At 57.1% G+C, this 27,662-nt stretch overlaps 1 protein-coding gene across 2 annotated transcripts; it reads right to left on the reverse strand.

Moving 5' to 3' along the window:
• Nucleotides 1-1,763: 1,763 nt before the first annotated feature.
• ANXA5 (annexin A5) lies at nt 1,764-27,397 on the reverse strand. Of its 2 annotated transcripts, none has more exons than XM_081090982.1 (13): nt 27,237-27,397; nt 27,034-27,084; nt 17,633-17,717; nt 15,609-15,703; nt 14,189-14,302; nt 11,971-12,061; nt 7,447-7,526; nt 6,993-7,049; nt 5,557-5,650; nt 4,641-4,736; nt 3,117-3,175; nt 2,800-2,922; nt 1,764-2,568 (listed from the first exon to the last, which is right to left on the reverse strand). In XM_081090982.1, the coding sequence occupies exons 2-13, from the start codon at nt 27,040-27,042 to the stop codon at nt 2,506-2,508; spliced, it is 966 nt and encodes a 321-aa protein (XP_080947108.1). In that variant the 5' UTR covers nt 27,043-27,084; nt 27,237-27,397; the 3' UTR covers nt 1,764-2,505. The 2 variants fall into 2 exon arrangements, with proteins under 2 accessions (XP_080947108.1, XP_080947109.1); XM_081090983.1 differs by having other exon boundaries at nt 1,768-2,568; nt 5,557-5,638; nt 27,237-27,387.
• Between the last annotated feature and the right edge of the window lie 265 nt (nt 27,398-27,662).

Consider the following 27,662-nt stretch of genomic DNA (forward strand, 5'->3'; position numbering starts at 1 on the left):
GCTAGGGCTGTATGTTTATCTTTTTTTTTTTTAAATTGATTTCAGAGAGGAGGGGAGAGGGAGCAAGAGATATAAACATAGATGAGAGAGAACACATTGATTGGCCTTTTCCTGCACACACACACCACACACACACACACACACACACACACTGGGGATGGAGCCCGCAACCTGGGCATGTGCCCTGACTGGGAATCAAACCGTGATCGCCTGGTTCATAGGTCGAGGCCCCACCACTGAGCCACACCAGCCGGACTTGTATGCTTATCCTGACGAGCCAGCGCGAGGGCAGCTTCTCGTGAACACAGTCCCGGCCTCCGGAAAGGAGCTGTACACCCTCTGCCGCCCTGCCTTTGGGGACCCGGGAGACACCTGTCCTTTGCCCGCTCTGGGGCCGCGGGCGCATGCTCACGGGTCCCAGGGAACTGGAAGAGGGAGAGCGTTCCTGGCCACCACCACCCCACAGTGGAGAGGCACCCAGTGTCCCGTATCTTCAGAGCAGTGGCCCAACACATTTGGAGGGCTGCCCGGAGGAGGCAGCATGGCCACGCTTTCTCCGCCACGCTCTCCCCGCCACATCCTCCCCGCCACGCCCAAGCACCCCTCTCTGGGAGGGAGCCTGCCATGTACCTGGTGCCCTGCTTGGTGGCTGCTGCCCAGGGCCCTCCCGGCCTCCTGGCTGTGAAGGCCAGTGCAGTTTGGTTCCTGGGGCCCATGGGACACACCAAACCAGCAGTTCCTGGCAGGAGCCACCGCGGGGACACTGCACAGACTGGGACAGAACCAGTCCTCGTGGCGTCTCTCCGTGAGAGCGGCCTACTGGCTTACTTGGGACGCTTACACGGGACCCCCGGGGTGCCATCTGGGGACGAAGGGGGGCACCTACACCCTCTGCCTCCGCCTCCTGCAGGCGCCCAGGCCTGCACCTCCAGCAGCTCGTGTGCCTGTGCGGCAGAATTTCTGCACCTGCTGCCCAGGGACCTCCTCCTTCACCAGCTCAGCTGCCACCAGGCTGTGCTCCTGGCCCCGCGGGACTGGACCGTTACAGGCAAGGAGAGTTCTTCCCCGCCCCCCGCCCCCAGGGCACAGCAGAGACCACACAGAGATGCACCCATCTTCCTGGGAAAGGGCTACCGGCTTATCTTGATAGCTGCTGTTAATTAAACTAAACATGGAGGGGCTGCCTGCAGGCCTCTGCAGGGACCAGGGGGGCCAGGGGGGCTGGGGGTGCCATCGCCACGCTGCCCCGCCCCCCCGCCCACGGTGCCTGTGTCTCTGTGGCTGAGAGGAGCCTGTGCACACGTCTGGGCCCCGGCTTTGGTGGCCACCAGCAGAGGACACATCGTGACAGCCTGGCTCTAGCGGCCAATGGGAGGTCACAGGTTCAGCGAAACGCACACAAAGCAGTTCTTCACTGGCCTTCACCCCAAGCTCAGCGCAGAGGGCGCAGCCAGAAACGCCCATCTCCCAGCCTTCCCCTCGAAGAGGTACACTTCATCCTTTAAAAGCTGCTGCCTGCCCTGGCTGATTTGGCTCAGTGGATAGAGCATTGGCCTGCGGACTGATCTTGGGTTCAATTCCAGTCAAGGGCACATGCCTGGGTTGCAGGCTCAATCCCCAGTAGGTAGGGGGCGTGCAGGAGGCAGCCGACCCATGATTCTCTCTCATCATTGATGTTTCTCTCTCTCTCCCTCTCCCTTCCTCTCTGAAATCAATAAAATTATATTTTTTAAAAATAAACAAAAGTCTAATCACTATGCTATACAATTGAAACTAATATAATATTGAATGTCAGGTGTAATTGAAAATGTTTAAGTAAATAAATAGACTAGAAAAAAGAAAATAGCAAACATGCGTGAATGATAGAAGAAAACTAGCTCTCTGAATGTTTGGGTGAAGTTTCAGCGTTTCTACGAAGGATCGTAAGCCTCGCGGAAATGGTGCCCCAGGGACACGCTGCCCGTGGGCCGAGACCTGGCCGCGAGCTCGGCTCCCGCTCCCGCTGCAGGGGACGTGCAGTCGGCCGGCTGCGTGTGGGCGTCTCACCCCCAGGCCCGCGGCACACCCCCCACCGTCAAACACGTTACATTCCCCAACACACACACCCACAGGCCGGGAAGGACATGTTTATTGCGCGGACCCTCTGAAGGCACCACACGATTCCCAGGTGTCACTCGGCGGCCCAGTGGCCAACGAGCCTTCCAGGTTCCCAACTTGCAGCTGGGCGTCCGGTCCGGCCGCCTCTTCCAGGGACACGCGGGAGGCAGCTTTGGTCTGAGTGAGGAAGTGGCTTGAGGGGAGTCAGAGAGGAAGGATGAGCGAGAAGCCCCGTGCCCGCCTGCGTCTACGACACGCGTGGGGCCATGGGCGTAGGGACAAGGGCGGCGGGTCAGGCAGGGGTAAGGCAGCGAGTGGCGCTCGGGCAGCGGAGCGGCGAGCGGTGCTGAGGGCGGTGGCGGGCACGGGGTGGGCACGGGCGGGCACGGCGGGGTCCCTGGTGGCACCTCAGTCATCTTCGCCCCCGCAGAGCAGCAGGAGGGCTCTCTTGTAGTCCCCGGACGTGTCGCTCTGAAACCCAAAGGCTCTCCGTGAGCAACCCCCGCAGCGGCCGCGGGGACCAGAGAGAACCAGCCGGCAGGGAATTTCACCGGGACTTTTCCCCGAAGTGGTGACCCGACTGTCACATCGGGGATGTCACGGGGTTTCCTGCCGACACAGCCTCTCGCTCCCGGCTCTCCCCGCCACGGGTGCGCGTGGTCTGCGTGGATTTCTACACGGAGCATCGAGCAAGGCCCTCACCTTAATCATGGAGTAGAGCGAGGTGGCGAAGTTCTTCCGGAACTCCTTCCTGATGTTGAACAGGTCGACCTCGCTCCGGGACACGATGACCCTGATGAGGGTGTGGTCGTCGGTGCCAGCGCCCTGGAGAAGGACAGGCAGGCCCGCGTTTACAGACCCGCACTCCCGAGCGGGGCGCACCCGCAGAGCAAAGCCAGGTAGTGACATGCAGCCACGAGCTTTAAGGAGAGAGGAAAGTCCCCAAGGCCACCGCCTAAACCGCAATCGCGGTCGCAGGGGGAGAAAGGGCCAGAGAGAAGCGAGTGAGGGGGACTTGCCTTCATCGCGTAGTAGAGCGTTTCGGCCAGGTAGGCGGGGATGCTGCGGATGCACTTCACTAGGAGAGCGAGAACATCAGGTCAGAGGCTAATCTGGTAAGAAAGGGACCAAGAAGCCCTGGCTGGTTTGGCTCAGTGGGTAGAGCGTCGGCCTGCAGACTGAAGGGTTCCGGGTTCGATTCCCAGTGTGGAGCGTGCGGAAGGCAGCCGATCAACGATTCTCGCTCATCATGGATGTTTCTATCCCTCTCTCCCTCTCCCTTCCTCTCTGAAATCAATAAAAATATATTTATTTTTTAAAAGGGACTAATTAGAAGTCCCAGGCTGCCTCGCGCGGAAGGCTGTCTATTCCTGAGGACAGAGAGCGACCTCCTGGGAGCTGAGCTGCAAGTATTTCCCCAGACAGGGACTCCCTCAGGCCCCGCTTCCCCAGCAGGGGGCGCAGCGCCGGGGATGGGTCTGAGGCCACTGCTCCCAGCACCCTCCCTCTGGCAGTTTCAGTAGCGTAGGTTGTTATGGCACAACCTTCATCAGCCCCGAGAAAGTCTACAAGCATCCTGGGGGTCTCCTTCCAGTCTATGCAAGCCAGTAACACGGATTTCTCTTCTCCCTGGTCTTTGCAAACCCCGGACTGCCCCCCGCCATGGTAACCGAGGTGTTCGGTCTGCACCCTGCACACCACGGGGGCAGGGCCCAGTTCAGAAGGAACCAGGTAAACATATGGCAGAAAAGGGCATCTCCCCTGGACGGGCACCTGCCCCTCCACCTCCTGGGGCGGCCGCTCGGCCCCCAGGCTGCTGAGCTGCAGAACGCTTACATGAAAATCCCTCACGATACAAAAATCACCCTCCACGGGGCGGGGCAACTTTTCCAATGCTTAGAAAAAGCCCAGCCACCAGCGACTAAACCCGTCACAATGCTCACGTGCAGCGGGCGCGCCGCTCGAACCCGCGGGAAAGCTGGGCCAGGGCCCGGCCTCCTCGGCCTGCCCCGGATTTGGAGAACATGAGATACTGCAAGGAACTGAACCCACTCGGTTCCCCCCTTTTTCCGGATTATCCTGAATGTGCAGCTAAAACGAAATTCCAGTCATTTATCTGAAAACAACCGTGGTCACAGCTTCCGGTTCATCTAAGACACTTTTCCTACATCGGGCGCCGCGTCTCAGCCGCCACGGAGCCGGGAGGACGGTGCCGGGAGAGCATGGCGTCCCGTAGGCATCGGCCGTAACGGGGACCAGCCTCCAGGGGATGCCCACTTTCCGGGTGATCGGGGAACGGTAGGACTTTTAATGCCACTTCAAAATGGTTTTTAGACAATTCCCTTTATGATCCCACAGGAGCTAACGAGATCATCAAGTATTTCCAACATCGGAGCAGGCATCCCATTGGACACGGAGGCGTTGGCGTCCTACAAGCTCTTCTTTTCCTAAGAAACCGGTGTGATCTTCAGACACAGCCTGAGCTGAACGAACTCCGGAGCTCTCGATACCACGCGTGCCACGTACGCCGTACAGGTACCTACCCACAGCCAGGAGCAGCTGCTCCAAGTTGCCCGAAGTCTCCCGGTCGATGGTCTCCTCGATCTGGAACCCCGATATGGTCATGTACTTGTCAAACACTGGAGGAGAGAAAGAGGAGCTCAACACCGGGGCTCACCCTTCCCAGGAGAAGGCCCTTCCCTCCCCGGCACTGCCCTTCCAGACGCAAAGCCCCCTCTCCTTCCTGACGGAGCCCCATTGTGCCCGAGCCTCGAAGGGCCCCAAACACCTGCGGACAACGGTCGTGCTCCCTGGTCCCCCGGCCCCTGAGCTATGGGACCGACGGGGAAATCCGGAAGATTCGGAGACGCCTTCCTTTCCTTATAAAAGTCACGGAAGCGCGTTTACATCTTCCTTTTCTTCTCGCTGTGAAAACGGTCGCTACGTTTGGGGCTACAGCCGCCATCCTGTGACATGGGACGGAGCGCGAGGGAGCGAGCCAAGTGCTGAGGACAGTGGAAGAGATCAGAGGCCACGGCGGCCACGGCGGCACAGGTTCCCGTCACCGGCCCCTGAACTCATTCCCGCCTGGCACCGTGGGTAACGGGGACTATCCAACCTAATAAACTGTGGACAACTTATTAAAACCCAGAGAAGTGACCGAGTGCCGACCTATCCAGAGAAGAGGGGTGGTGACCGCTGTCCGGAGGGAATGCCTGCAGGGCCCACAGCTCAGGGGTCAGTGACTGAGCGCGACAACCCAGAGCCTGCCTCTCCCTCGTAGAGCGAGAGTGGACAAGGAGCTCTCGCTTTTAAAAAGCTACAACAGCCGCGAAGAGAACGATGCGAGTCCTCTGGGTCCCCAAGAAGCGAGCAGACGCGGACCCGCCCGCAGGTGCGCCCGCCGGCAGCCGGCAGCTGGCAGCCGAGGGCCTCCCCGCACCGCGTCCCCGCACTCACCCCTCCGCAGGTGGGACACGCTCCGCGTCCCGAAGATGGTGATGAACTTCTCCTCATCCGTGCCCCACTTCAGCTCTCCCGCCTGGAACAGCGTCTGCGGAGAGTTCCGCCCGGTCAGCCCCGCTCCGGCCTCTCGCTGGCATCACACCCGGTTCCACTCCCGGAACCGGAACCGCCCGGTGCATCATCGGACCCTTTTCCACCCTCATGGTTCCTATCCTGACCTCCGGCCTGAGTCTGGGGCTACTTGGGGCCCCGAGGATGAACTGCCATGGAAGACGGATGGGTCGGAGCTAAACGCAGCTCTGGCCCCGGGTGAGTGTCCCCAGTGTGGCCGCGACTGGTCTCTCCGGGGCCCCCGGAGTGTGGGCCAAGTTCCGAGCGGCCACACACAGGCTGGGAGGGAGTGGCCTGACCAGGGGCTGTGTCCTCTGCCTTTTCTGTTTTCCTGCTCTGGGTTCGCCTGGTAGAAAGTAGCTTCCTGTTTTCTCTTCACACCTGACCGTGAGCCCGAGCAAGCCTCAGACCGTCCTCGCGTGGCTCGGCCCTCGCGTGGCTGCAAGATGGCCATGGGCGTTTCAGCAGCTGTGGCAGGGCCCGTGAGGCCTCTGCAGGCCCTCCCGTGACTGACAGCTCAGTTCCACATGTGCCTTTTCACAGGGAAGGGATGTGTGCCCTCCGGTGCCCATGTAATTACGGGGGGCACGAAAGTATATGGACATCAGCACTCAGCCGGAGGCCCCTTGCTGACATGTGGACGATTTACTGGAACCCAGAGGCGCAATCCTCACAATGTCTGTGTTACCCTGTCAGTTCCGCACTTCACAGCCAGCACGCCCAGGACGCCAAGGGGAAGGCAAGTGGCTGAGGCTGCGGCTGGGAGCCGCCCCGTCCCCTCAGTGGCAAACCAAACGGGGCCAGGCGGCGGTCGCGGCACATGGGCACGTGGGTGCGTGGGCATTTCAGCCACGCTGCGTTCAAGAACAGAGACTGCAGTTCACTTCCAGAACACGAGACGAGTTCCATCTTTACACTCAATTCTAAAATTATTTTAATAATAAAAATAAAAAGCATCAATCCTGGTCCTGTGAGCATGTGCTTTAACATGGGGAAGATCCGCCGGCCGGCGTGGCTCAGTGGTCGAGCCCCGACCTATGAACCAGGAGGCCACGGTTCGATCCCCAGTGTGGGGCTGGCAGGAGGGAGCTGATCAATGATTCTCTCTCATCATTGATGTTTCTATCTCTCCCTCTCCCTTTCTCTCTGAAATCAATAAAAAATATATATTAATTTTTAAAAAGTGAAGGAAACGTACATGGGCCTTGTGCTTTGAGAGACCAGACAGGCGCCATTGCAACACGGCACGGAGAACGCCATGAGCACGGACTCTCTTCGCTCGGGTGTCATACGCAGCCGCCACACACGGGGCCACTCACCTGGGCGTCCTGTTCAACCTGCGCCTCGTCGATCCCGGCGTCGGGGTCCCTATTCGCCTACGAGAGAGAACAGACACCCCGAGTTAGCGAGTTAGCGGCGTTTCCCCGGGAAAGGAAGCGGCGCCACCTGCTGGCTGTGCGCGGAAAGCTTTTCTCTCCGGAATAACGTACTTTTATTAAGATCCTATCAGTGTTTCCCCTTATCCCACAGCGAAGTCCAACCCCGACCGGATCCTCTTGGTTTTAAATTCTATGAGTAAAAGAGGACAGCGACACCCCAGAAAGCTGCCAGTCAGCTACGAGGCGTTCCGCTCAGACCCGAGACAGACGGACCCCACATAGCCAGCACCAAACGGGCACCAGAAATGACTGACAGAATCGCGAGTGGCCTCGCTTCACGGGTCAGGCCAGTCTGGCTTGGATTTCCTTTCGCACTGTCGCGCCCACCCGGTACCTGCAGGAGGACCACCAGCATCCTCTGGTAGAACCCCGAGGTGTCCCCCACCACGTCGTCCTCCAGGCTCGAGCCGTATTCTGCAACAGAACAAGGTCAGAGGTAGTCACAGCTCCGGCAGCTAGAAGAGACCCCGCCCCCTTCGCCAGAGGAGGAGACAGAGGGAGAAGCTCTGCTCAGCCCAGCTGGCGGGACCCATGAGCCAGGAGGTCGGGTTCGACTCCCCGTCAGGGCACACGCCCGGTGGCGGCTCCATCCCCAGGACCACAGGAGCCCGCAACCCTTGTTACTAACTTGCAGCCGCCACTGAAGGAAGGAGGTGCCTCCAAGGCATTTAAATATTTCATCGCTATTGGAACGCAGACAGCATTTAAAAGCCTGAGACGTCGGTTGGGATTGGCGTGCAAGAGGCAGCCCATCAATGATTCCCTCATCACTGGTGTTTCTCTCTCTCTTTCCCTCTCCCTTCCTCTCTCTGAAATCAATATAAACATTTTTAAAAAATTGATCTTAACTTTAAAAAAGAAGTATCTGATTGGCATAAACGTTCTCTGCTCTGAGTGCCCCAGAGTGTGACGCCAAGGCTCTGAGAGAGCGGCTGGACCGAGAGGCATTCAGTTCCCCAGAAGCACTGGGTCCCCCCCAGAAGCACTGGGTCCCCGCCCGAACCGGGACTCAGCCGCTCACAAGCGCTCGGGCCAACGCCAACGACGCTGCGAGCCTGCGGGCACGGCGGCCCCCAGCGCAGGCGCTCCCCGGCTGACTGCCTCCCCCTTCCAGGTGTGTGCAGCACGGCCCCAAGGCCTCCCGCCCTCCGGACCAGCGATCTTCCACCTCTCCCATCTCGCGGCATAAACGAACCACTGAACTCCTGCGTGCCAGCACACAGGGTACTTTTTGCCAATGACACACACACAAAATGAGGCATCATTTTGATGCGTTCACACCGGACGGCTACTGTTGTGTTGGCTGCTGTCATTTTTTCCTTTGACAATCCAAGGCAGTGGTTCTCAACCTGTGGGTCGCGAACCCTTGGGGGGCCGAACGACCCTTTCACAGGGGTCGCCTAAGACCATCCTGCACATCAGATATTTACATGACGATTCATCACAGTAGCAACATGACAGTGATGAAGCAGCAACGAAAATAATTTTATGGTTGGGTCACAACCTGAGGAGCTGTATTGAAAGGGCCAGAAGGTTGAGAACCGCTGATCTATGGGGAAAGGTCGGTGCCCCTGACTCAACAGTCAAGGGCTGCATGTTTTAAACATTCATGAGGCACACCAGATGAAAACTGCAGCTCTGACAGTCTCAGTTGTCTTTCTTGGGGAACGGCCATCCTTCCACTAAAAGGGTCCTTTTCCTCCGCAGCAAATAAAGTTCACGCTGAGGGCAGCAGTGGCAGCTTAAACCAGGCCGCTGCCCGCCACACATCTCAGCTCTTCCTCCGCGGCCGAGGCAGGGAGACCGGACCGCAGGAGCCCGCACCGCAGGAGCCCGCAGCGCCGCCGAACGAAGGCGGCCGACCCAAGGCATTTAAATATTTCATCGTTATTTGAGAGCAGCCAACACTTACAAGCCTGAAACTTCTATTTTAAAAGGTCCAAGAACGTTGTATGTTTCTTTCAATCAGTTACCCAAATACAAACCCTGAAGGAACCCTTCCTCGCTCCCTCCACTCAACACCTTTCACACGTGTCTCCCTGTAGGGTTCATTCCCCGCACCTGCCACCCACCTGGACGGTCGGACCTGCCTGGCTTACCTCCCGCCCTCACGAGACCACCTGATCTGCCATTGATGCAGATCCTTCCTCCTGGTCCTTCAACACCCCTCGCCCCCCAGGAAGCGCTGTGCCTTTAACCAAGGCCGACCTGCTGACCCACCATGTGGATCCCCTGTAACGGCCTAACTCGCCTGCTCAGGTTCTCTCCACCCGGACACACGCGTTTCCTCCCCACGGTCGGGCTCTGTCCCCTCCATACACTTTCCACAGCCCGGTCTCCGTGGCACTGCAGGCCGTGGGTGGGCGACCCAACTGCCTTCCTTCTCCCCGACCCACCCCCTACGCCCCACCCCCCACCCCTGTCTCAAAACCCTGCTCAGCGCCTGACTACACCATGAAGACCCTCCCAACACCCAAAGCCTCTCTTCTCTGAGTGAATTCCTGCATAAAGGCTGTGGGTATTTGGCTTCAGTTTGAGGTTTGCGGTCCTGTAATTACTGCCGCTTCTCTAAGTCCCGTCCGTCATCCCTAAGTAGGCAGCAAATGCCCTGAGGGCACAAACCAGGCCTGGTGCATCTTCCCTGTCACTCATGACAGCCACAGGCAGGCACCCGGCAGCCACCAGGACGCACGGGCTCACTCTTCCAGGTCAGAAAGGGATACCTGACTGTGACCTGGAACACGGCTCTCAGGTGACCACAGGCATCTGAGATGCACGTCCCACCTCTGCCTCGCGGTTGGGGCTGTCCAGCCGTAACAGCAGAAGCAGGCAAGGAGTGTTACAGGGCCCCGGGCAGGAGGACTAGGGAAACGGAGGCAGGGGAGTTAAAACAAGGCCAAACAGTGCAGCCAGCTTGTAACTAGCAAGCCATTATCTTTCCAGCCACGAACGTGAGAGCAAATGGTGAAAAACCTTCGGAATGAGAGAATGCAGAGAGGGATGGGGAGGGGAAAGGGGAAAAGGCAGTTCTACTCCCTCAGCAGGGAAGCCCGCAGTCTCAGGTTGGGCAAGACAAAGTTGCAGGTGCTTCTCATGAATTCTGGGAAGGTCACAACAAAGGAAAAAAAAAGGGGGGGGGGGGGCCTTGAGAATCACTCTGCACCAAAACAGTCAGCAGAGGAGTGTTGAAGCCTATGGACAGGAGGGTATATAACGCCTCAGACCCCACCCAACTCGCTCTTCACTGAGCTGAGAGCCTGTCTGCACTTCATGGGCCAGATGCCTAGGTTTGCTGGCTTTGCTTTTGCTTCTTTCAATCGAGATGCAGCTTTAATTTCTTTAATAGATTGGCTTTTCACAAGGCAGTCAAGGTCCCTTGTATAAATCTATAATAATAAAAGCGTAATATGCTAATTAGACCAGAGAGCCGAACAGCGCAACGACCCGGCTGGGAGGGCCGAGCCCCTCGCCTGAATTTCGTGCATCGGGCCTCTAGTTCATTTATAGGAGAAGACGAGGATGGAGGTGGGGGACAGCCTCTCCCCCTGGCGCAGGGGGCTGTCCTGTCCGGGAACCCCGCTCTGGTGTCGGTGAGAGGGGCCTATGACAGAGAGACCAGCACTTGGGACGGTAGCTGTTCAGCTGCTGTAAACCCCACCCTGTTCTGACTTGCTGGGTCCCAGCGGACATTCCTAAGATGAACAAACGAATGCTCCTGGCTGAGAGCAGCGGGCCTGGCCGCCATCCGGAGGACGGCTGGTCCCTCCGCCAGGCAGGGCGAGGCTGGTACAGGACAACTGACGGGGAAACTCTCTACTACCTTTACTTTTATTTTCATTTTCCTGGTTCCATTCACAGAATATGCTTCAGACCAGCAGACTTTTTTTCACAGGAAAAGTAAGGCCCGCCAGAAAGAGGAGCCAGCGTGGAGCCCTCAAACGCTGCCGTTGCCGAATGGCGTGCCTGGCCGCAGACACTCAGCCGGGTGAAATGTCTTTTTACCTCGGAGAATTCTCAACTTTGCTAACAGAAAACTGAACTTTTATAAGGACGAAAAAACCCCTACATCTTTCCCTTTTGCTAATCCTCACCCAAGGATATATCTTTTCTTTAACATTGCTTTTACGGAGAGTGGAAGGGAAGGAGGGAGGGAGAGCGAAACACGGATGTGAGAGAAACACATCGACTGGTTGCCTCCTGCACGCACCCCGACCAGGGGCAGGGAGTGAACTCGCAACCCAGGTAAATGCCCTCGACGAGGAATCTAACCCTCGACCCTCTGGTGCACAGGCTGACCCTCTAACCACTGAGCCACGCTGGCAGGGCCTGCTTACATCTTAAAGTGAATATGAAAGAAAGACCCACTGTGCCTACCTAGTGGCGAATCCCATCTAAACGGGAATGCCGTCTTCATCCAAAGCTCCTTATAAAACTAAAAGTTACCCACAAATAACTACATTAGCTGTGGGAAAGGGGAGGTGGGGAGGAGAAAAGCAACTTGAATGGTTTCTCACTTATTCCCTCACCCATTCGTCCAGCAGTCACGCGTGGCCTGCCTCCTGCAACCACGGACCTGCCTTCGCTCTAGAGCAGCGGTTCTCAACCTGTGGGTCACGACCCCTCTGGTGGTCAAACAACCCTTTCACAGGGGTCGCCTAAGACCATCCTGCATATCAGATATTTACATGACGATTCATCACAGTAGCAACATTACAGTTATGAAGTAGCAATGAAAATAATTTTATGGTTGGGTCACAACATGAGGAGCTGTATTTAAAGGGCCAGAAGGTTGAGCACCACTGCTCGAGAGAAATGGAGGAGGGACGGGGGGCACGAGAAACGCAGGTTGAGCCTGTACCTTCCTCGTAGACGTTCTTTATGGCCGTGAGCTCCTCGGGGGTCCTGGAAGCAATGATCTCCGTCAGGACTTTCTCGTCCGTCCCCGCTCCCTGTGGAGATTAATTTTCAATAAAAAGAACATGTCAACAGACTAAAAAGGAATCGATCCTCCTAGAACAGACGTTACCCACGTTGCAGGATCATACAAAGAGTGCCCAACATGACAGTCCCTTCTTTGCATGTGCGTCCCGTTAGTTACAGGAATAAGAAACTGCAAATTGAGACAATTTTACCCCTTGTTGTCTAATGAAAAACAACGTCCATTGTAAGTGCGCATACAGAGACAGCGGGTTATACAAACCTGTAATTTTATCGGCTTAATTCTAAATAGTTTAAAAGTAAAGCATTTCAATGAAACATGGAAAAATAAAAGAGGCTGAAATAGTGCAAATGTAACTCTTACATGGATTTATATAGAGAAGCACTGATACTTAAACAATCTACCCAAAACATCAGCCCTGCCCCCACCTCAGGTCTCCGTGGGCGCACGGGGGCTTCTGAGCAGAGGTGACAGGCAGTGTGGCTCAGTGAGCAGGAACTGAATCAGTCAAAGGATTGGGACCTGCTTTCTGGAGTTTTAAAAAATAATTGTAATCAGCCTTAACTGGTTTGGCTCAGTGGACAGAGCGTCAGCCTGCGGACTCAAGGGTCCCAGGTTCAATTCCGATCAGGGGTGTGTACTTTGGTTGCGGGCACATTCCCATTGGGGGGTGTGAAGGAGGCAGCTGATCGATGTTTCTCTCTCATCGATGTTTCTAACTCTCTATCCCTCTCCCTTCCTCTCTGTAAAAAAAAATAAATAAAATATATTTTTTTAAAAAAAAGAAAAATACTTGTAATCAGTTTTCCTTTTTCTGATGATAAAAGTCACAGTGACACTGATAAGTTAGAAGACACAAGCAATGATATAACCTACCTCAAGTTTAAAAGGTAGTATGTGTAAGCATTATTCTCTTCATATCTCTGTTTCTTTACCCAAAATCAAGCCCTTGGAAGGCCTGGATGTACGCTCTGGCAGAACCTCAGCTGCTGCTACCACCTCACAGCACACCACCAAGACACCCTGTCTCCGGTGCCCTGAGACAGTGTTTGCTCCCAAAGAATCGCTGTAGGAAAATGCAGGGCGTAGGCCCAGCAAGGCCCCTAACTTGGTACCCCTCCTCCCTCCACTCCCACGAGGAATCCCTGGGCCACATTATCTCTTTGTTATTCAATCTGTTTCCTTTTCCTCCGAACCCAAAACTGCTACTGAATGAAGTGTCCAGTGCCGTAGGTCCAACCACCGTTTCAGCGTCGTCAGACTTACACGGAAGTTCCAGCACCCGTGGGGGACACGCCGTTAGTTATCGGCTGCAAGGAAAGTGTGACGAGTTCACCGGACACTCCCAGGGAAGGGTGCAACAACACCACTCTGATCTGAAAATCCCCCGAAGCTTTATTATTTAACCTCTAATGATTAACCATACTATTTTCCCCAACTCGCCAACTTCCTATTTTATAAGATAAAACACCTAACCTGTAACATTTTAAAGACACATCTCAAAATTAGAAACAGGCTTAAAAGATCTAAAAGGCTGTAAAAAATGTTAAAAAATTTAAATAGCGCCCAGCTGGCGTAGCTCAGTGGTTGAACATCGACCTATGAACCAGGAGGTCCTGGTTTGATTCCAGGTCAGGGCACATGCCTGGGGTGTGGGCTCGATCCCCGGTGTGGGGCGTGCAGGGGGCAGACGATCAATGAGTCTCTCATTGTTGATGTTTCTATCTCTCTCTCCCTCCCCCTTCCTCTCTGAAATCAATATATGTATGTGTATATATATATATATATATATATATATATATATACACACACACACACACACATATATATGGGTATATATATGTATATATATGTATATATGTGTGTATATATGTATATATGTGTATATATACCCATATGTGTGTGTGTGTATGTGTGTGTGTATATATATATATAGTAAATAGCCACTATTACTGAGTAAACTATACAAGAAGGATTAAATGACACGCTTGTAACTGCCTCCGCCTCTCCTCCTGATTGCCTGCCACAGTTCCGCTCTCCAGGAAACCCTCGCAGGAATAACCGAGTATTTTGATGACGACGACGAAGGAGGGGAGGTCACGAGCACAGGCCCACATGGAAGGCGGGCGCCCTGTACCTTGAGGGCGTGCTTCAGCTCGTAGGCGTCGTAGAGCCAGGAGGGCTTCATCAGGGCCACGATCAGCTTCTCGAACTTCCCCGTCAGCTCGGACTTCAGGTCGTCCAGCAGGTCCTGCTCAGAGAACACAGGCGCGTCACCAGGCGCACAGGGTGTGCGTCTTCGCTGGGAACGGCGGCCCTTGCTCTGAAGGGCGGCCCTCGCTCTGAAGGGCGGCCCTCGCTCTGAAGGGCGGCCCTCGCTCTGAAGGGCGCCCCTCGCTCTGAAGGGCTCCCCTCGCTCTGAAGGGCGCCCCAGCAGGAGGCGCGGAGCGAAGCCGAAGCCGCGGCTCTGAGCGCTGCGCCCGCCCCGGCCTGGGCTCGAGGGGAAGCAAGGCCTCCCCCCCTGTCAAGGTCGCTGTTCAAGATGTTTCTCTTCCTTCAGGAATTAAAAAAATGAAAACTTCAAAAGGACACAAAAAAATCTGTTTTACAAATACTGCTCTGAGGAACACCTGTAGCTTTAAAAAAAAACTGCCCCCCAAAACATCGTAAGTGTATGTTGACAAAGGGTAAAAACTGGCCCGTCCTCCGCCAACACCTCTCTTTCCTCTGTGTCACGGAGGACGCGGTGCCCGACGGGGCTGCACCGTGGAAAACGCGCTCGCGGGTGAGAAGGAGAGCGGGTGCTCAGCCCTCCACGGAGCCTCCTGACAGCTGGGAACTGGGTTCAAAGTGCCTGCTGCTTCTGCTGCTTTTTTTTTTTTTTTTTTTTTTGCTTTGCATTTATTTCTAAATGAAAGGGCGAATGAAAATTTGCAGAATGATGAAATGACACCCAAGTTTTTATGGAGACGCCCATTCATTTCGTAACAAATTTAATTTCCGTTTGAATTGTCAAAATACCCTCCCCGTCGAGACTGTGCCTGTGTCCTGACGACACGCACCGTGGCCCAGGCCAACAGCTGGGAAACAGGCCGGGACCCCATGGGACCCCCTGGGGAGGCCGGGACCCCGTGGGACACCCTGGGGAGGCCGGGACCCCGTGGGATACCCTGGGGAGGCCGGGACCCCGTGGGACACCCTGGGGAGGCCGGGACCCCGTGGGACCCCCTGGGGAGGCCGGGACCCCATGGGACACCCTGGGGAGGCCGGGACCCCCTGGGGAGGCCAGAGCCTGTGGGACCCCCTGGGGAGGCCAGAGCCTGTGGGACACCCTGGGAAGGCCGGGACACCTGGGGAGGCACAGCAGGGCGGGGTCCAGCCTCACGCAGGAAGGGCAATGTGTGGGGACAAGCGGGTGAGCACTGTTCACCGACAGCTGCTAATTAAGCAAATGCGGGTCGGGGAGGAGGAAAGCTGGAATCGTTAAATACACGATTTCTGCCAAAATTTCAAACACTTCTTAAACTCGCAGCTGCCGCAGTCGACGGGCGTCTTACCCGGCCAAACAGCGTCTTGAAGGCGGCCACGATCTCCTGGCGCTGCGCGTTGCTGCGGGCCGTCAGCAGCGTCAGGATGCTCTCCTCGTCGGTGCCTGCAGGGGGCGCTCAGTCAGGCCTGGCTGCACACCCACCGCCGCTCACCTCTGCAGCCGGGCCCTCGGGGGCCTCACCCCACACAACATGTCGTGTTCGGAAACGCATTAAGCTAGAACGTGACCACATGCCCGATGTGGCACTGCCAGCACATCCACCGCCGCTGCTGCTCCGGGAAGCAGGCGGGAAGCCCTCCGGGCTTTCACACTGAGGGCACCGGTGTCCTCGCAGCAAACGGGGCTGTTCCCACGCATGAAGCCGTGGGGTTTCCAAGTAACGAGAGGGACAGAGGGAGACCCGGTTTCAAGTGGCAGACAAGGGAAAAATACAGACACACACAACCGCGGGCTACGGCAGGACGCGACAGGGTCCAGGGGCGACCCAGGCGCTAAGTGGGGCCCCAAGGAGGTTCTCGAAGCGACAGGAGGTGGACGGGGTTTGGGAAAAGGAGCAGCCGTCACTCTTGAAGGAAGAAAGGCCAAGGGGAAGGAGGACGGGCTTTTGTTGGGATGAGAGGAAAGGGCAGCAGGGGGAACACCAGGCGTTTGTGAACAGCAGGGACAGCGTGGCTCAGAGACCGGGGAGGAGTCAGACAGGGGGGCTGGGGTACCACGGAGGCCTGGCCAGGCCAGAACCCCCCTCTAGGAACCCTCCCCAAGGGCAGCCACGTCTGAGAAAGGGGGGTCCTAACACGGAGCCTGGGGCAGGGGAGCACCTGGTGCAGGGCCTGGGGAAGGGGAGCACCTGGTGCAGGGCCTGGGGAAGGGGAGCACCTGGTGCAGGGCCTGGGGAAGGGGAGCACCTGGTGCAGGGCCTGGGGAAGGGGAGCACCTGGTACAGGGGCCTGGGGCAGGGGAGCACCTGGTGCAGGCCCTGGGGAAGGGGAGCACCTGGTACAGGGCCTGGGGAAGGGGAGCACCTGGTACAGGGTCTGGGGAAGGGGAGCACCTGGTGCAGGGCCTGGGGAAGGGGAGCACCTGGTGCAGGGCCTGGGGAAGGGGAGCACCTGGTACAGGGTCTGGGGAAGGGGAGCACCTGGTGCAGGGCCTGGGGAAGGGGAGCACCTGGTACAGGGTCTGGGGAAGGGGAGCACCTGGTGCAGGGCCTGGGGAAGGGGAGCACCTGGTGCAGGGCCTGGGGAAGGGGAGCACCTGGTGCAGGGCCTGGGGAAGGGGAGCACCTGGTGCAGGGCCTGGGGAAGGGGAGCACCTGGTGCAGGGTCTGGGGAAGGGGAGCACCTGGTGCAGGGCCTGGGGAAGGGGAGCACCTGGTACAGGGGCCTGGGGCAGGGGAGCACCTGGTGCAGGCCCTGGGGAAGGGGAGCACCTGGTACAGGGCCTGGGGCAGGGGAGCACCTGGTGCAGGCCCTGGGGAAGCGGAGCACCTGGTGCAGGGCCTGGGGAAGGGGAGCACCTGGTGCAGGGCCTGGGGAAGGGGAGCACCTGGTGCCGGGCCTGGGCGTGGGGAGCACCTGGTGCTGGGCCTGGGGACGGGGAGCACCTGGTGCAGGGCCTGGGGACGGGGAGCACCTGGTGCAGGGCTTGGAGGCTGGGAACAGTGTATGTGGAAATCCTCAAGCACAGAGGCTGCTAAGTGTCTGGGAAGGAGTCTGGGACAGAGGAGACGGGCGTGGAGGAGGCTTGAAGCCGGTGTTGCTGGCAAGGACAGCGGAGACTGCAGAGGGGGGCCCGGGAAGGTCTGCTCCCCTGGCCATCACCCGCCACAGGAAGAGCCGACAGGCGGCTGCAGACCCAGGCTGCTCAGTCCAGACCCTGAACCCTGGGTGGTCAGGCGATGATTCCGTCATCTCAGTGCACCTCTCTCTCCAGATCAAAATATCCCAAAATCAGTCCTCCTGCGAATCAATGATGTTTTGTTTGGAAAAACAATGATCCCGTTTCTTTAGAACAAAACGAAGGGGGCCTTACCCAGGCCCTTCATGGCCTTCCGGAGGGTCTCCGCATCCGCCCGCTCATCAAACCCGGGGAAGTCGGTCACGGTGCCTCTGAGAGCCTGAGGCGGGAACAGGGGCATTATTCACAGTGTGACTACCACACACACACAGCACGCACATAACACGCACACACAGCATGCACATAACACGCACACACAGCACGCACATACACACAGCATGCACATAACACGCACACACAGCACGCACATCAACAGTGAGCCCGGCTCTATCACATCCCTGCGCAAATCAGCTCCCCGTGATAAGCTGAGTCACCCTATTGAAATGGGCGGATCAGCAAGACCATTCCATGCACGGACTACAGCCCCCTGCAGCACCTCTGGGACTCAGTGGGAGACCCGCTGGGGGGGCGGCCCTCTTCCCTCCGGCATGGCCTCTGTGAGGACCCCCCACCCCCACCCCCACCTCCTAACTCTCTTCCTCCCCGACCTTCTTCACAGGAAGCCTCTGGCCCCTGGTCCAGGAGCCCTCGGAGCCCACGTTCTAGCTCAGGGGTGGGCAAACTTTTTGACTCGAGGGCCACAATGGGTTCTTAAACGGGACCGGAGGCCGGAACAAAAGCATGGATGGAGTGTTTGTGTGAACTAATATAAATTCAAAGTAAACATCATTACATAAAAGGGTACGTTTTTTGTGGTTTTTTTTTAGTTTTATTCATTTCAAACGGGCCGGATCCGGCCCACGGGCCGTAGTTTGCCCACGGCTGTTGGCAGCCCTAACCCAGGTGCGCTACGCTCTCGTTCTTTGACTTTGCGTGTAGCCCTATTTCCGTTTGCTTATTAGTAACTGTACGGTAACCTGACAACGTCTGGGAGGTATTGGAAATGTGTGCACCAGAAGAAGACGATCTTTGAATGACAACGGTGCATTGTGGGAGATTCTCTCTACATTCCCTGCTACCCACCCTTTGATCACACACACAGCACTTACAGCATCAACACATTTCATGCTCGCAACTTCTTTAGATCTTTAGTGGAAGAAGGCTCCCAATACTGAGCTAAACATTTATCGCTGATAAAGGGGGCTGCCAGCATTTCCTTCCACCCACAAATGTTTTCAAAGCCCCTCCAGACTCCCGTTAGGGTTCCATCGGAAACTGAGGGACCCTAAGGGGAGGGGAGGATCCTGGCGGGTGTGCAGTCACGCGTGTTGGATTATGAACGCATGCAAGCCCGGTCACCGACGCCCCACCCAGCCTCCGACTGCAGCACTGGCCAGCAGCATCCGGCCACCAGCCAAACCAAAACAGATGCCGAGAGCAGCCACAGGACAGGCTTCCACAGGACACAGCACCACGGCCAGCTGGCGGCTCTCCTCGGGGCCCTGAGCTGCGCCCCCTGAAAGAGCAGCGCACGGATCCTTGACCCCCTTCAGGCGGCTCCTCTGAGCCCCTTAAGGGCGAGGCCTGGTCCCCCCCAGCGGCAGCAGGGACCTGCTGGGTCAGCTGAGGGAGAGCCCTGCCCTCCACATCGGTCCGGTCCTCACGCCCCCCTCTGAGGAGTAAGTCGTGGGCTGCCTCCAGCAAGAACCCTCCTGGGCCAGGTTAGCGAGACCCCCTGCCCTGGATGTCCCCTCTCAGTAATTTCCACCCGCTGACCCCTCCCCTACTGCATCCCCAGTGTCTTCGCTGTATTCAGACTCGAACCCGCTCTCTCCCCATTGCAATGGGCGTGAATGAAGTCTTCCTCACCACGGTAACGGGGTCAGGATAACTCTCTCCTGTCCCTCCTCTCACTCAAGGAAAGAAGCAAGGCCCCTCGTCCCTCGGAACAGGAGTCACCCTGAGGGACCCTGAGAGGACCTCAGGGCTGTGCTCCTGGGGCCCAAAGAACACAGCCCAGGAGGAAGGGCTGCTTCCCACGTGATTGCCGGGCCCTGCAGGCTGGCAGCAGGTCCTTCCTGTCCCTGAGCTAAAGAAAGGGTGTGGCCAGCTAGGGAAGGGGAGGGGCAGCCCCATGCCCCCTGGTCTCATCTGGAGGCCGGGAAGCTAAGTCAAAGCTCTCCACTCCCCCCACCCCGCTCCGGAAATGTGCCCCCGCCAGGCAGTCTCCCCCACCTGCCTCTAACACGGCAGATGCACAAAGAGCCACAGGCCCCCTCCCCTGGTTCCACAGCTTGAGCCATGAGGACCGGGCGGCTGATACAGGCAACGTCAGGTGGTCCTACATCGTTACAGGGAGCACCTCTTGGGAGATAAGCTGGGAAGGTTGGGAAGACGGCCCGTCCGAACTGGGAGGAAAAGTGCTGCCTCTCGGGCCACATGCAGCCGCCGCTTAGCGGGGCTTCTTCAAACCCTCTGCCGACGCCGCCAGCATCATCATAACAATGAGGAAACACACGCGTTCTCACAGTGTGAGAACCTGGGGCCCATCGCTGGTGTAGTTTGCCAGTCTGTTTATTCATTCATTCGACAACCATTTTTCTTTTATATGTTACTAGAGGCCCAGTGCACGAAATTTGTTCACTCAGGGGTGGGGGTGAGGGTCCCTCAGCCCAAACTGCGCCCTCTCACAGTCCGGGACCCCTCAGGGAATGTCCACCTGCCAGCTTAGGCCCGATCCTTCCAGGGATATGGCCTAAGCTGACAGTCAGACATCCCTCTCGCAGTCTGGGACCCCTCCCTCCTTACCACCCACCTGCAGCAGAGGCAGGAGAGCCTTGAGCCTGGCTTCTGGCTGAGCGGCGCTCCCCCTGTGGAGAGCATTGACCACCAGGGGGCAGCTCCTGCATTGAGCATCTGCCCCCTGGTGATTAGTGTGGGTCATAGCGACCGGTCATTCTGCCGTTTGGTCGATTTGCATATTAGGCTTTTATTATATAGGATATATACTTTATATCAGAGAGGAAGCAAGAGGGAGAGATAGAAACATCAATGATGAGAGAGAATCATTGATCAGCTGCCTCCTGCTCGCCCACACTGGGGGCAGAGCCCACAGCCAGGGCATGTGCCCTGACCAGGAATCGAACCCTGACCTCCTGGTTCGTAGGTCAATGCTCAACCACTGAGCCACACCTGCTGAGCAACAACCATTTCTGAATGTGTCCCACATGCCAGGCACTGTACTCTCACTAGGAAAATGCCGAGACCTCTACCGCCGAGAGGGCATGGCTGCTGTGTAAGTGGAGGCCGGACGTGTGTAGGGCACACACAGAGGGTTCTCTGGGGTGACATGAGCACTCGGGGGGGGGTGGGGGGGGGGGACTGAGTGGGAAGAGTGGGAAGAAATGGGAAAAAACTTCCCCAAAATGTCTTGAAAGTGGCCTGTGACGTCGCCAGGCAGGTTCGGGAAAGTGGAGAAGTGCAGAGAGGCGTGTCAGAAGCATAAACCCGGGAAGAATGCAGCTCTGGTGAAGGGTGAGTGTTTCAGCAGCCAGGGCGGTCCCGTGGGGGGCGCTGGAAGGTCAGCTCAGGAATGCTGGCTTCCTCCGGGCTCCAGGCCAGCCCTCAGGGCCACGGGAGGAGCAGCCACTCTGCACCCAGTTACCAGGGCAGCGGCGGAGACCACAAAGTGGGCCCTGAAAACCTGGGAAGACTGCAGAGCTACCAGCACAGAAAGGTGCAAGACTCCAGGTCAGGAGCAGCGAGGCGGAAAGGAACAGGCAGACAGGGTCAGGTCGGACAGACGGGGTCAGGGCAGGACAGGCGGGGTCAGAGCCGGACAGACGGGGTCAGGTCGGACAGACGGGGTCAGGGCAGGACAGGCGGGGTCAGAGCCGGACAGACGGGGTCAGATCGGACAGACGGGGTCAGGGCAGGACAGGCGGGGTCAGAGCCGGACAGACGGGGTCAGATCGGACAGACGGGGTCAGGGCAGGACAGGCGGGGTCAGAGCCGGACAGACGGGGTCAGATCGGACAGACGGGGTCAGAGCCGGACAGACGGGGTCAGGGCAGGACAGACGGGGTCAGAGCCGGACAGACGGGGTCAGAGCCGGACAGACGGGGTCAGGGCCGGACAGACGGGGTCAGGGCCGGACAGACGGGGTCAGGTCGGACAGACGGGGTCAGGGCCGGACAGACGGGGTCAGAGCCGGACAGACGGGGTCAGGGCCGGACAGACGGGGTCAGGGCCGGACAGACGGGGTCAGGGCAGGACAGACTGGGTCAGAGCCGGACAGACGGGGTCAGAGCCGGACAGACGGGGTCAGGGCCGGACAGACGGGGTCAGGGCAGGACAGATGGGGTCAGGGCCAGACAGACGGGGTCAGGGCTGGACAGACAGGGTCAGGGCCGGCAGAAGGAAGCAGGAGGCCGCTCCTGTCGGCAGGGGAACAGGCGGGCGGCTGCTTTCCCTTCCCCACAGCAGGCCTGTGAGTGGGAACTGGAGCCGGGAGGAGGCGGTCACCAAGGGCAGACACGGGAGAAAGGGGTCGGAAACCAGAGCCAGAGGGCAGGGAGGTCACCTGCCCTCGGACGGCCGCCAGCACCTGCACCGGCTCACCAGGGCCCTGGCTCGGAGGCCGGAGGGAAACGTGTTCCGGAGGGAAGGAGACAGGGGGAGTCCAAAACCAGGGGAAGAAAAGGAGGGGGGCTGGGGGAACAGGGCCCTGGGTTGGGAGGCTGGGTCCTGGCGGCGGAACAATGGGACTGGAGACACTGAGCAGTGAAGTGGGGGAACCCCTACCTTACAAACGGCGGTTTATTAAAGCATGATTCTAAGAACAGACCCGGGCCCTGGCCGGGTAGCTCAGCTGGCTGGAGCATCGTCCTGAGAAGTCGAGGTGGCAGGTTTGATCCCCCGTCAGGGCACATTCAAGAAGCAGCCAATGAATGCATCCGTAAGTGGAACAGATCAATGCCCTCTCTCCTCTCTCTCTCTCTCTCTCTCTCTCACTCTCTCCCTCCCTCCCTCTCATCAGCAAGTAAGTAAAACATTAAAAACACACTTAAAAAACACTTCTCGCTGTTCGCAGGCCAGGGAGGAGCTGCAAACAGACGGAAAAGCAGGAAAAGCAGGGGTGAGGTGAACGGCAGAGGAGACAGAGATTTGCCTTAAAGAGACGAGAACTGTGCCCCCGAGATGAAGGAAGCCGGGAAAGCTGGAGAGCAGGGTCCTCAGAGCCGCAGCCACCGCCTCTGAAGAGGGAAAAGTGCTGGCTGGAGAGCTTTCTAGAAATTGGAAAGTACTTGCTGCATTCCATACGGCCAGAGTCACCGTCCCCGCTAGCAAAGCCCCGTGGGGACCAGACGTGAGTCACAGGCGTGAGTCAGAGGCCACAGCCCTCGTGTGGACATCCTGCCCACACCCGCCCGCCCACACGGAGGGGGCCGCGCTGGGCAGGGTGACTTCCCGTGATTCAGACAGGGCTTCCCTCGTCCTGTGCGCCCGCCCCCGCCCCGCCCCCGCCACACATCGCACCCCACCCCCCGCCCGGGAGAATTCCACTGCACCAGGCGGGGTCACCCTCAGTCACCCTCGTCCCCTGCCACAAAGCCTTCACAGGGAATTATACCTATTCTCAGGCAACACCTGGCCAAACACATAATCCACTCTGAACGCTCACCTTCAAAATTACCCACTCCTCCAGCTCTATCATTTTGTTGGCTTTTTTGGTTTGTTTGCACTAAATGAAGAAGTTCTTTACCTTCGAAGACCAGGCATGCCAAAATGGGTAAAATTAACCCAAAGAGCAAGGGAAGGGTTGCTCTTCTCTACACAGAATTTAAAGACACAGAAAGGCTGGATCCAAAAACCATGTAAAGCAAAGAAAGGTCTCAGGAGTCCTCATTTATATTTTTAAATCAACGGCTGTGTTTGCGAAGTTTTAGAAGAGTATACAGGCCATCCTATATAATAAAACCCAAATATGCACATTGACCAGTGGAACGACTGGTCACTATGACGCACACTGACCACCAGACGCCCAATTCAGGAGCTGCCCCCTGGTGGTCAGTGTGCACCCACAGGGGGAGCACTGCTCAGCAAGAAGCCGGGCTCACGGCTGGCGAGAGCAGCGGAGATGGGAGGAGCCTTTCCTGCCTCCAAAGCAGCGCTAAGGACCCCTTGGGGGTCCCAGACTGCGAGAGGGCATAGGCCGGGCTGAGGGACCCACCCCCACCCCCACCCCCATTGCATCAATGTCGTGCTCCGGGCCTCTAGTAGGAATAGAATTTACTGCAGGAATGGATCTATGATGTAAAAATGCTGTGACATTTCTACCACATTAAACTTCTAAGTCGCTAAGAGAAGACATGCCAACTGCCACCTCTAACTCGCCCGCCACGGGGCAGGTCTCCCAGGGCAGGAGCTGCCAGGAGGGAAGGGCAGACTGCCAGTGGACTCAGGGGCTTGCAACGCAGCCAAGCCCTTTTGGATCCAGTTCTTCCACAGGATCCAAAACAAAGACAAGAGTCAAAGGAACCGGGACCTGAGTGAGGCTAGCCGGAAGCAGCACAGGCCAGGGGTATCGGATAACCCTGACCTGAGACCCGAGGGGAAGTCCCTCGCCACTGAGAGATCCGACCTCGGGTGCAGGGCCTGGACAGTGTACCAGATGGGGCACCGCCTCTGGACTGAGCCTGGTGGCAGCTTCCCCACTCACACTGACGCTGCCCCTATCCCTGCGCCTGTGCCAGACCTTCATAAAAATACCCTGTAAATTACAGCCCAGGGACTGCAAACCAATCCCAGATTTCCTAATCCAACCTTCACGTCAGAAGGTAACTCCTCCAATGTTCATGAAGTTTCTGGTGAAAAATTATGGAGCCTGATTTTGCCTCGACGACATTCCTGCTGCCCCTGAATGTGTTCACTCTTTATAAACACCCTTATAAATGAAACTAAGCTCAGACGGCCCCAGGATAATATTTTCAGTTCCATCACCTTAAAGAAAATCCTATATAATAAAAGGCTAATATGCAAATTGTCCCCTCGACCAGGAGTTTGACCAGGGGGTGAAGCCGGCCCACCAACCTCCCTCAGCCCCTCCCCAGCCGGCCCAATCGGCCCTGATAGAGGCGGGCTGGCCAAAACCCGCCCATGCACAAATTCGTGCACCAGGCCTCTAGTTAAAGACAAAAGCCTTACATTGAATGAAAATGTGTTAAATAGATCATTCATCTATGAAATACAGCCAAATCTTGATTTTTTTCTATCTGTGGAAAAAGTTGGCTCTAGCTAACGAGTGAGATGGAAAACCCATGGGAGCAAGTCGGGAGGTTCCCACGTTCAGTAGAAAGAGAAGACACCGGTACGGAAGACAGTTCATAAACATGAAGAATTGCCGCTGTGAGTGCCAGAGTGCTTGAGTGTCAACCTACAGACCAGGAAGTCACGGTTCAATTCCAGGTCAGGGCACATGGCCTGGTTTCGGGCTCAATCCCTAGTGTGGGGTTGCAGGAGGCAGCCGATTGATGGATGATTCTTTCTCACTGTTGATGTTTCTCTCTCTCTCTCTCCCTCTCCCTTCCTCTCTGAATGAATGTTTTAAAAAACTGCCACTGTGGAAGGCTACATATTAATTTTTCAATAGGAGGCACGGATTTTTAATAATACATTTCAAATTGCTAAATGTGCACTTGGAAGAGACTCAGGAATCTGATCGCGTGAGTCTACAGGTGGCCACAGAGTGAGGTCTCTGGTCCCCACACCCACAGGTCAACAGGAGGATCCGCCCTGGAATCCATCTGAACCTGACACGGACGCCCCTCCAGGTGCCCGGGGGGCCAGAGGACATGCAGACAGGAAGGTCAGTTCCATAACAAAAGTACAGACAACCAAAGTCCATCGCAATATTAGACATTTCACCAAAATGTTTTGCTGGAATGGCTTCCAAGGATAACTAATGACAAAGCCAGTGCAAATTCAACATCGAATCTTTAACAGCTGTAACTTTCATGAAAACTAAAAACTGGCTTTGATTGGAAACAGGCCTGGTGTTATGGTGGCATAGAAATCACATACATAATGTTATAATACAAACCAGCATTCTCCCTTGTTCTGTACAGATAAGGGCCCTGACACTACTTCCCTTCTTTGAAGGTATTAATGTCCGCATCGGAAAAAATTCCCTCACTGATGCTCTCTTGAGTCAAGTGTCTACATGATTAAAAGGCATTGATTGAAAAACTTCAGGCATCGCTGGGAAAACACACGGGAGAGATTCAAGAAACAGCCAAATGAGCCAGGATAGAGAGAATGATTCTTTGAAACTTGCTCACTCATCATTTACATCACCACACCAGCATATCAAGATAGGACACATTATTCTCAGGAAAGTTAATTCCACATAAAAGTATCCCTTCCAGGGGGAAGAACCTAAACCAAAGTTTCCACTGGAAGTAACCTAAGAATCGGTTCATTGTAAGATTTCTTAAGAGCAAAAGAGGAAGTAAGAATGGAGCGCTGTCTGAATTTAATAGTTACCAACCCATCTTAATCCCCCCACTTTCTCTTGGAAAGGACTGGGAAACCTTACTCACTTTTGATAAGTTAATCTGATAAAAAAGAACTCCCAGTGAGAAAGGGCATTGTTTGCGTAGTGAAAACCCTTGTTTAAAAAAATGACCTGGACCCTGACAAGCCATTTAGAAGGATAAGGTCTGTAAAATAAGTTCTGGGTGGAGCTGCCAGGCAGCGATGTTTAATTCACAAAGGACTGGATGTTTTATTCACACAAGACTGCGCAACATGGTCCATGTTTACAGACTGCTCTGTAAATCACACCATTTTCTTTCCTACATTTTTGATTAATGATAAGGAGACAACGAAAGCCAATATTAGGTCATCCGGTTCTGAAACAGACCCAAGCGAAATTCAACTCAGAACTCGTTCCGCGAGTTCATTGCTTAAGCGGCTTTTCTGTTTCATGTTTTGCATGAAAAGAAAAAAAAAAAATCAGTGCCTACGACGAACCATTCCTTTTAGTAAAACTGGGTTGAGCAACTGGGGAAAGCCGCTCGAGTTGCTCAGCGGAGAAAGCCGCCGCCCATCCACGGCATTAAAATGCAGGAAACCAGGCGGAAAAAAAAAAACGAAGGAAGCCAGAAAAAAGAAAAAAATGCGTTCCCCTCACATGACCGCGCCGGGCTGTTCCTGCTCTGGTTCTAATTTTAGCGGCCCTTCGGATTTGGAGGAGGCCCCTTCGGATTTGGAGGAGGCCCCTTCTCCACGTTCACTCGCGACGAGGCAGAGCGCAAAGCCCGGCCACGTCACCTGGGCCGCGCCCGCGGGGCCGGCCGGGTCCGGGACACGCGGGAGGGGGCCCCGAGGGACCGGCGGCGGGACCGGGGACCGGCACATTCCTCGGGGCAGAGCCTCTTTGCTCCGAAACTTTCCCGGCTCAGACACGTTCTAGAGCCGCCCGGGCGCCGCTGACCGAGGCGCGGAACGGGGCGCAGCGGGGCGCACGGCCTTACCTGCGCCATGGCGACTGCTCAGGTCCGGAGAAGAGACCGAGGGGCGTGGGCCTGCAAGACAGGGGCCAGCGCTGGTTCCCGGAGGCAGACCCGCCCTCCCCAAGCCCGGGATCGCCCTCCCCGCGCCCGGGATCGCCCTCCTCCCCGGTCTGTGCCCCCCTCGCCCCCTCGGAGGGCCCCTCCCGGGCCAGGCGCGCACTCACCAAAGAGAGGGACTAGGAGCCGGAGCCTCCCGGAGAGCGGCGGGTGCGGGCGCGCAGCGAGGCGACAGGGATGCCAGCAGGGCGCTCGGACCGCTGCTCCTGCTCCAGGCAACGGAAACACCCGTCCGGCCCGCCCCCCCTGCCCTGCCCCGCCCCGGCCCGCCCCGCCCCCGGCCTCCGTGCGCCTGCGTGGGGCGCGGCCAGGCAGCGGGTGGGGCCGGGGCTGCGGCTGCGGCTGCGGTGGCACCCAGGTGGGGCGCCGCTCCCCGGGGCGGGACGGGCGTGGGGAGCCGACCGGGACTCCCTGGCCTCCGCGGCCGCGGAACCGGGGGCCCCAGCCGGCTGCTCGGGCGGCGCGGCGCGTGGGTGTCTCTGCAGGGACAGCCGGTCACTGCGCCAGGGACACTTTGACCTTGGAATAGACAA

This window comes from Myotis nattereri (genome assembly GCF_964212035.1).
Source record: "Myotis nattereri genome assembly, chromosome: 5".
Lineage (NCBI taxonomy): Eukaryota > Metazoa > Chordata > Mammalia > Chiroptera > Vespertilionidae > Myotis > Myotis nattereri.

Excerpts from the sequence above, each read along its gene's own strand:
- ANXA5 (XM_081090982.1), bottom strand. Across the intron at positions 7,527-11,970 it reads AAAGAACGTCTACGAGGAAG|AATACGGCTCGAGCCTGGAG; the intron begins GTACAGGCTCAA and ends GTTCTGTTGCAG. Across the intron at positions 2,923-3,116 it reads CGCTCTACTACGCGATGAAG|GGCGCTGGCACCGACGACCA; the intron begins GCAAGTCCCCCT and ends GTCCTTCTCCAG.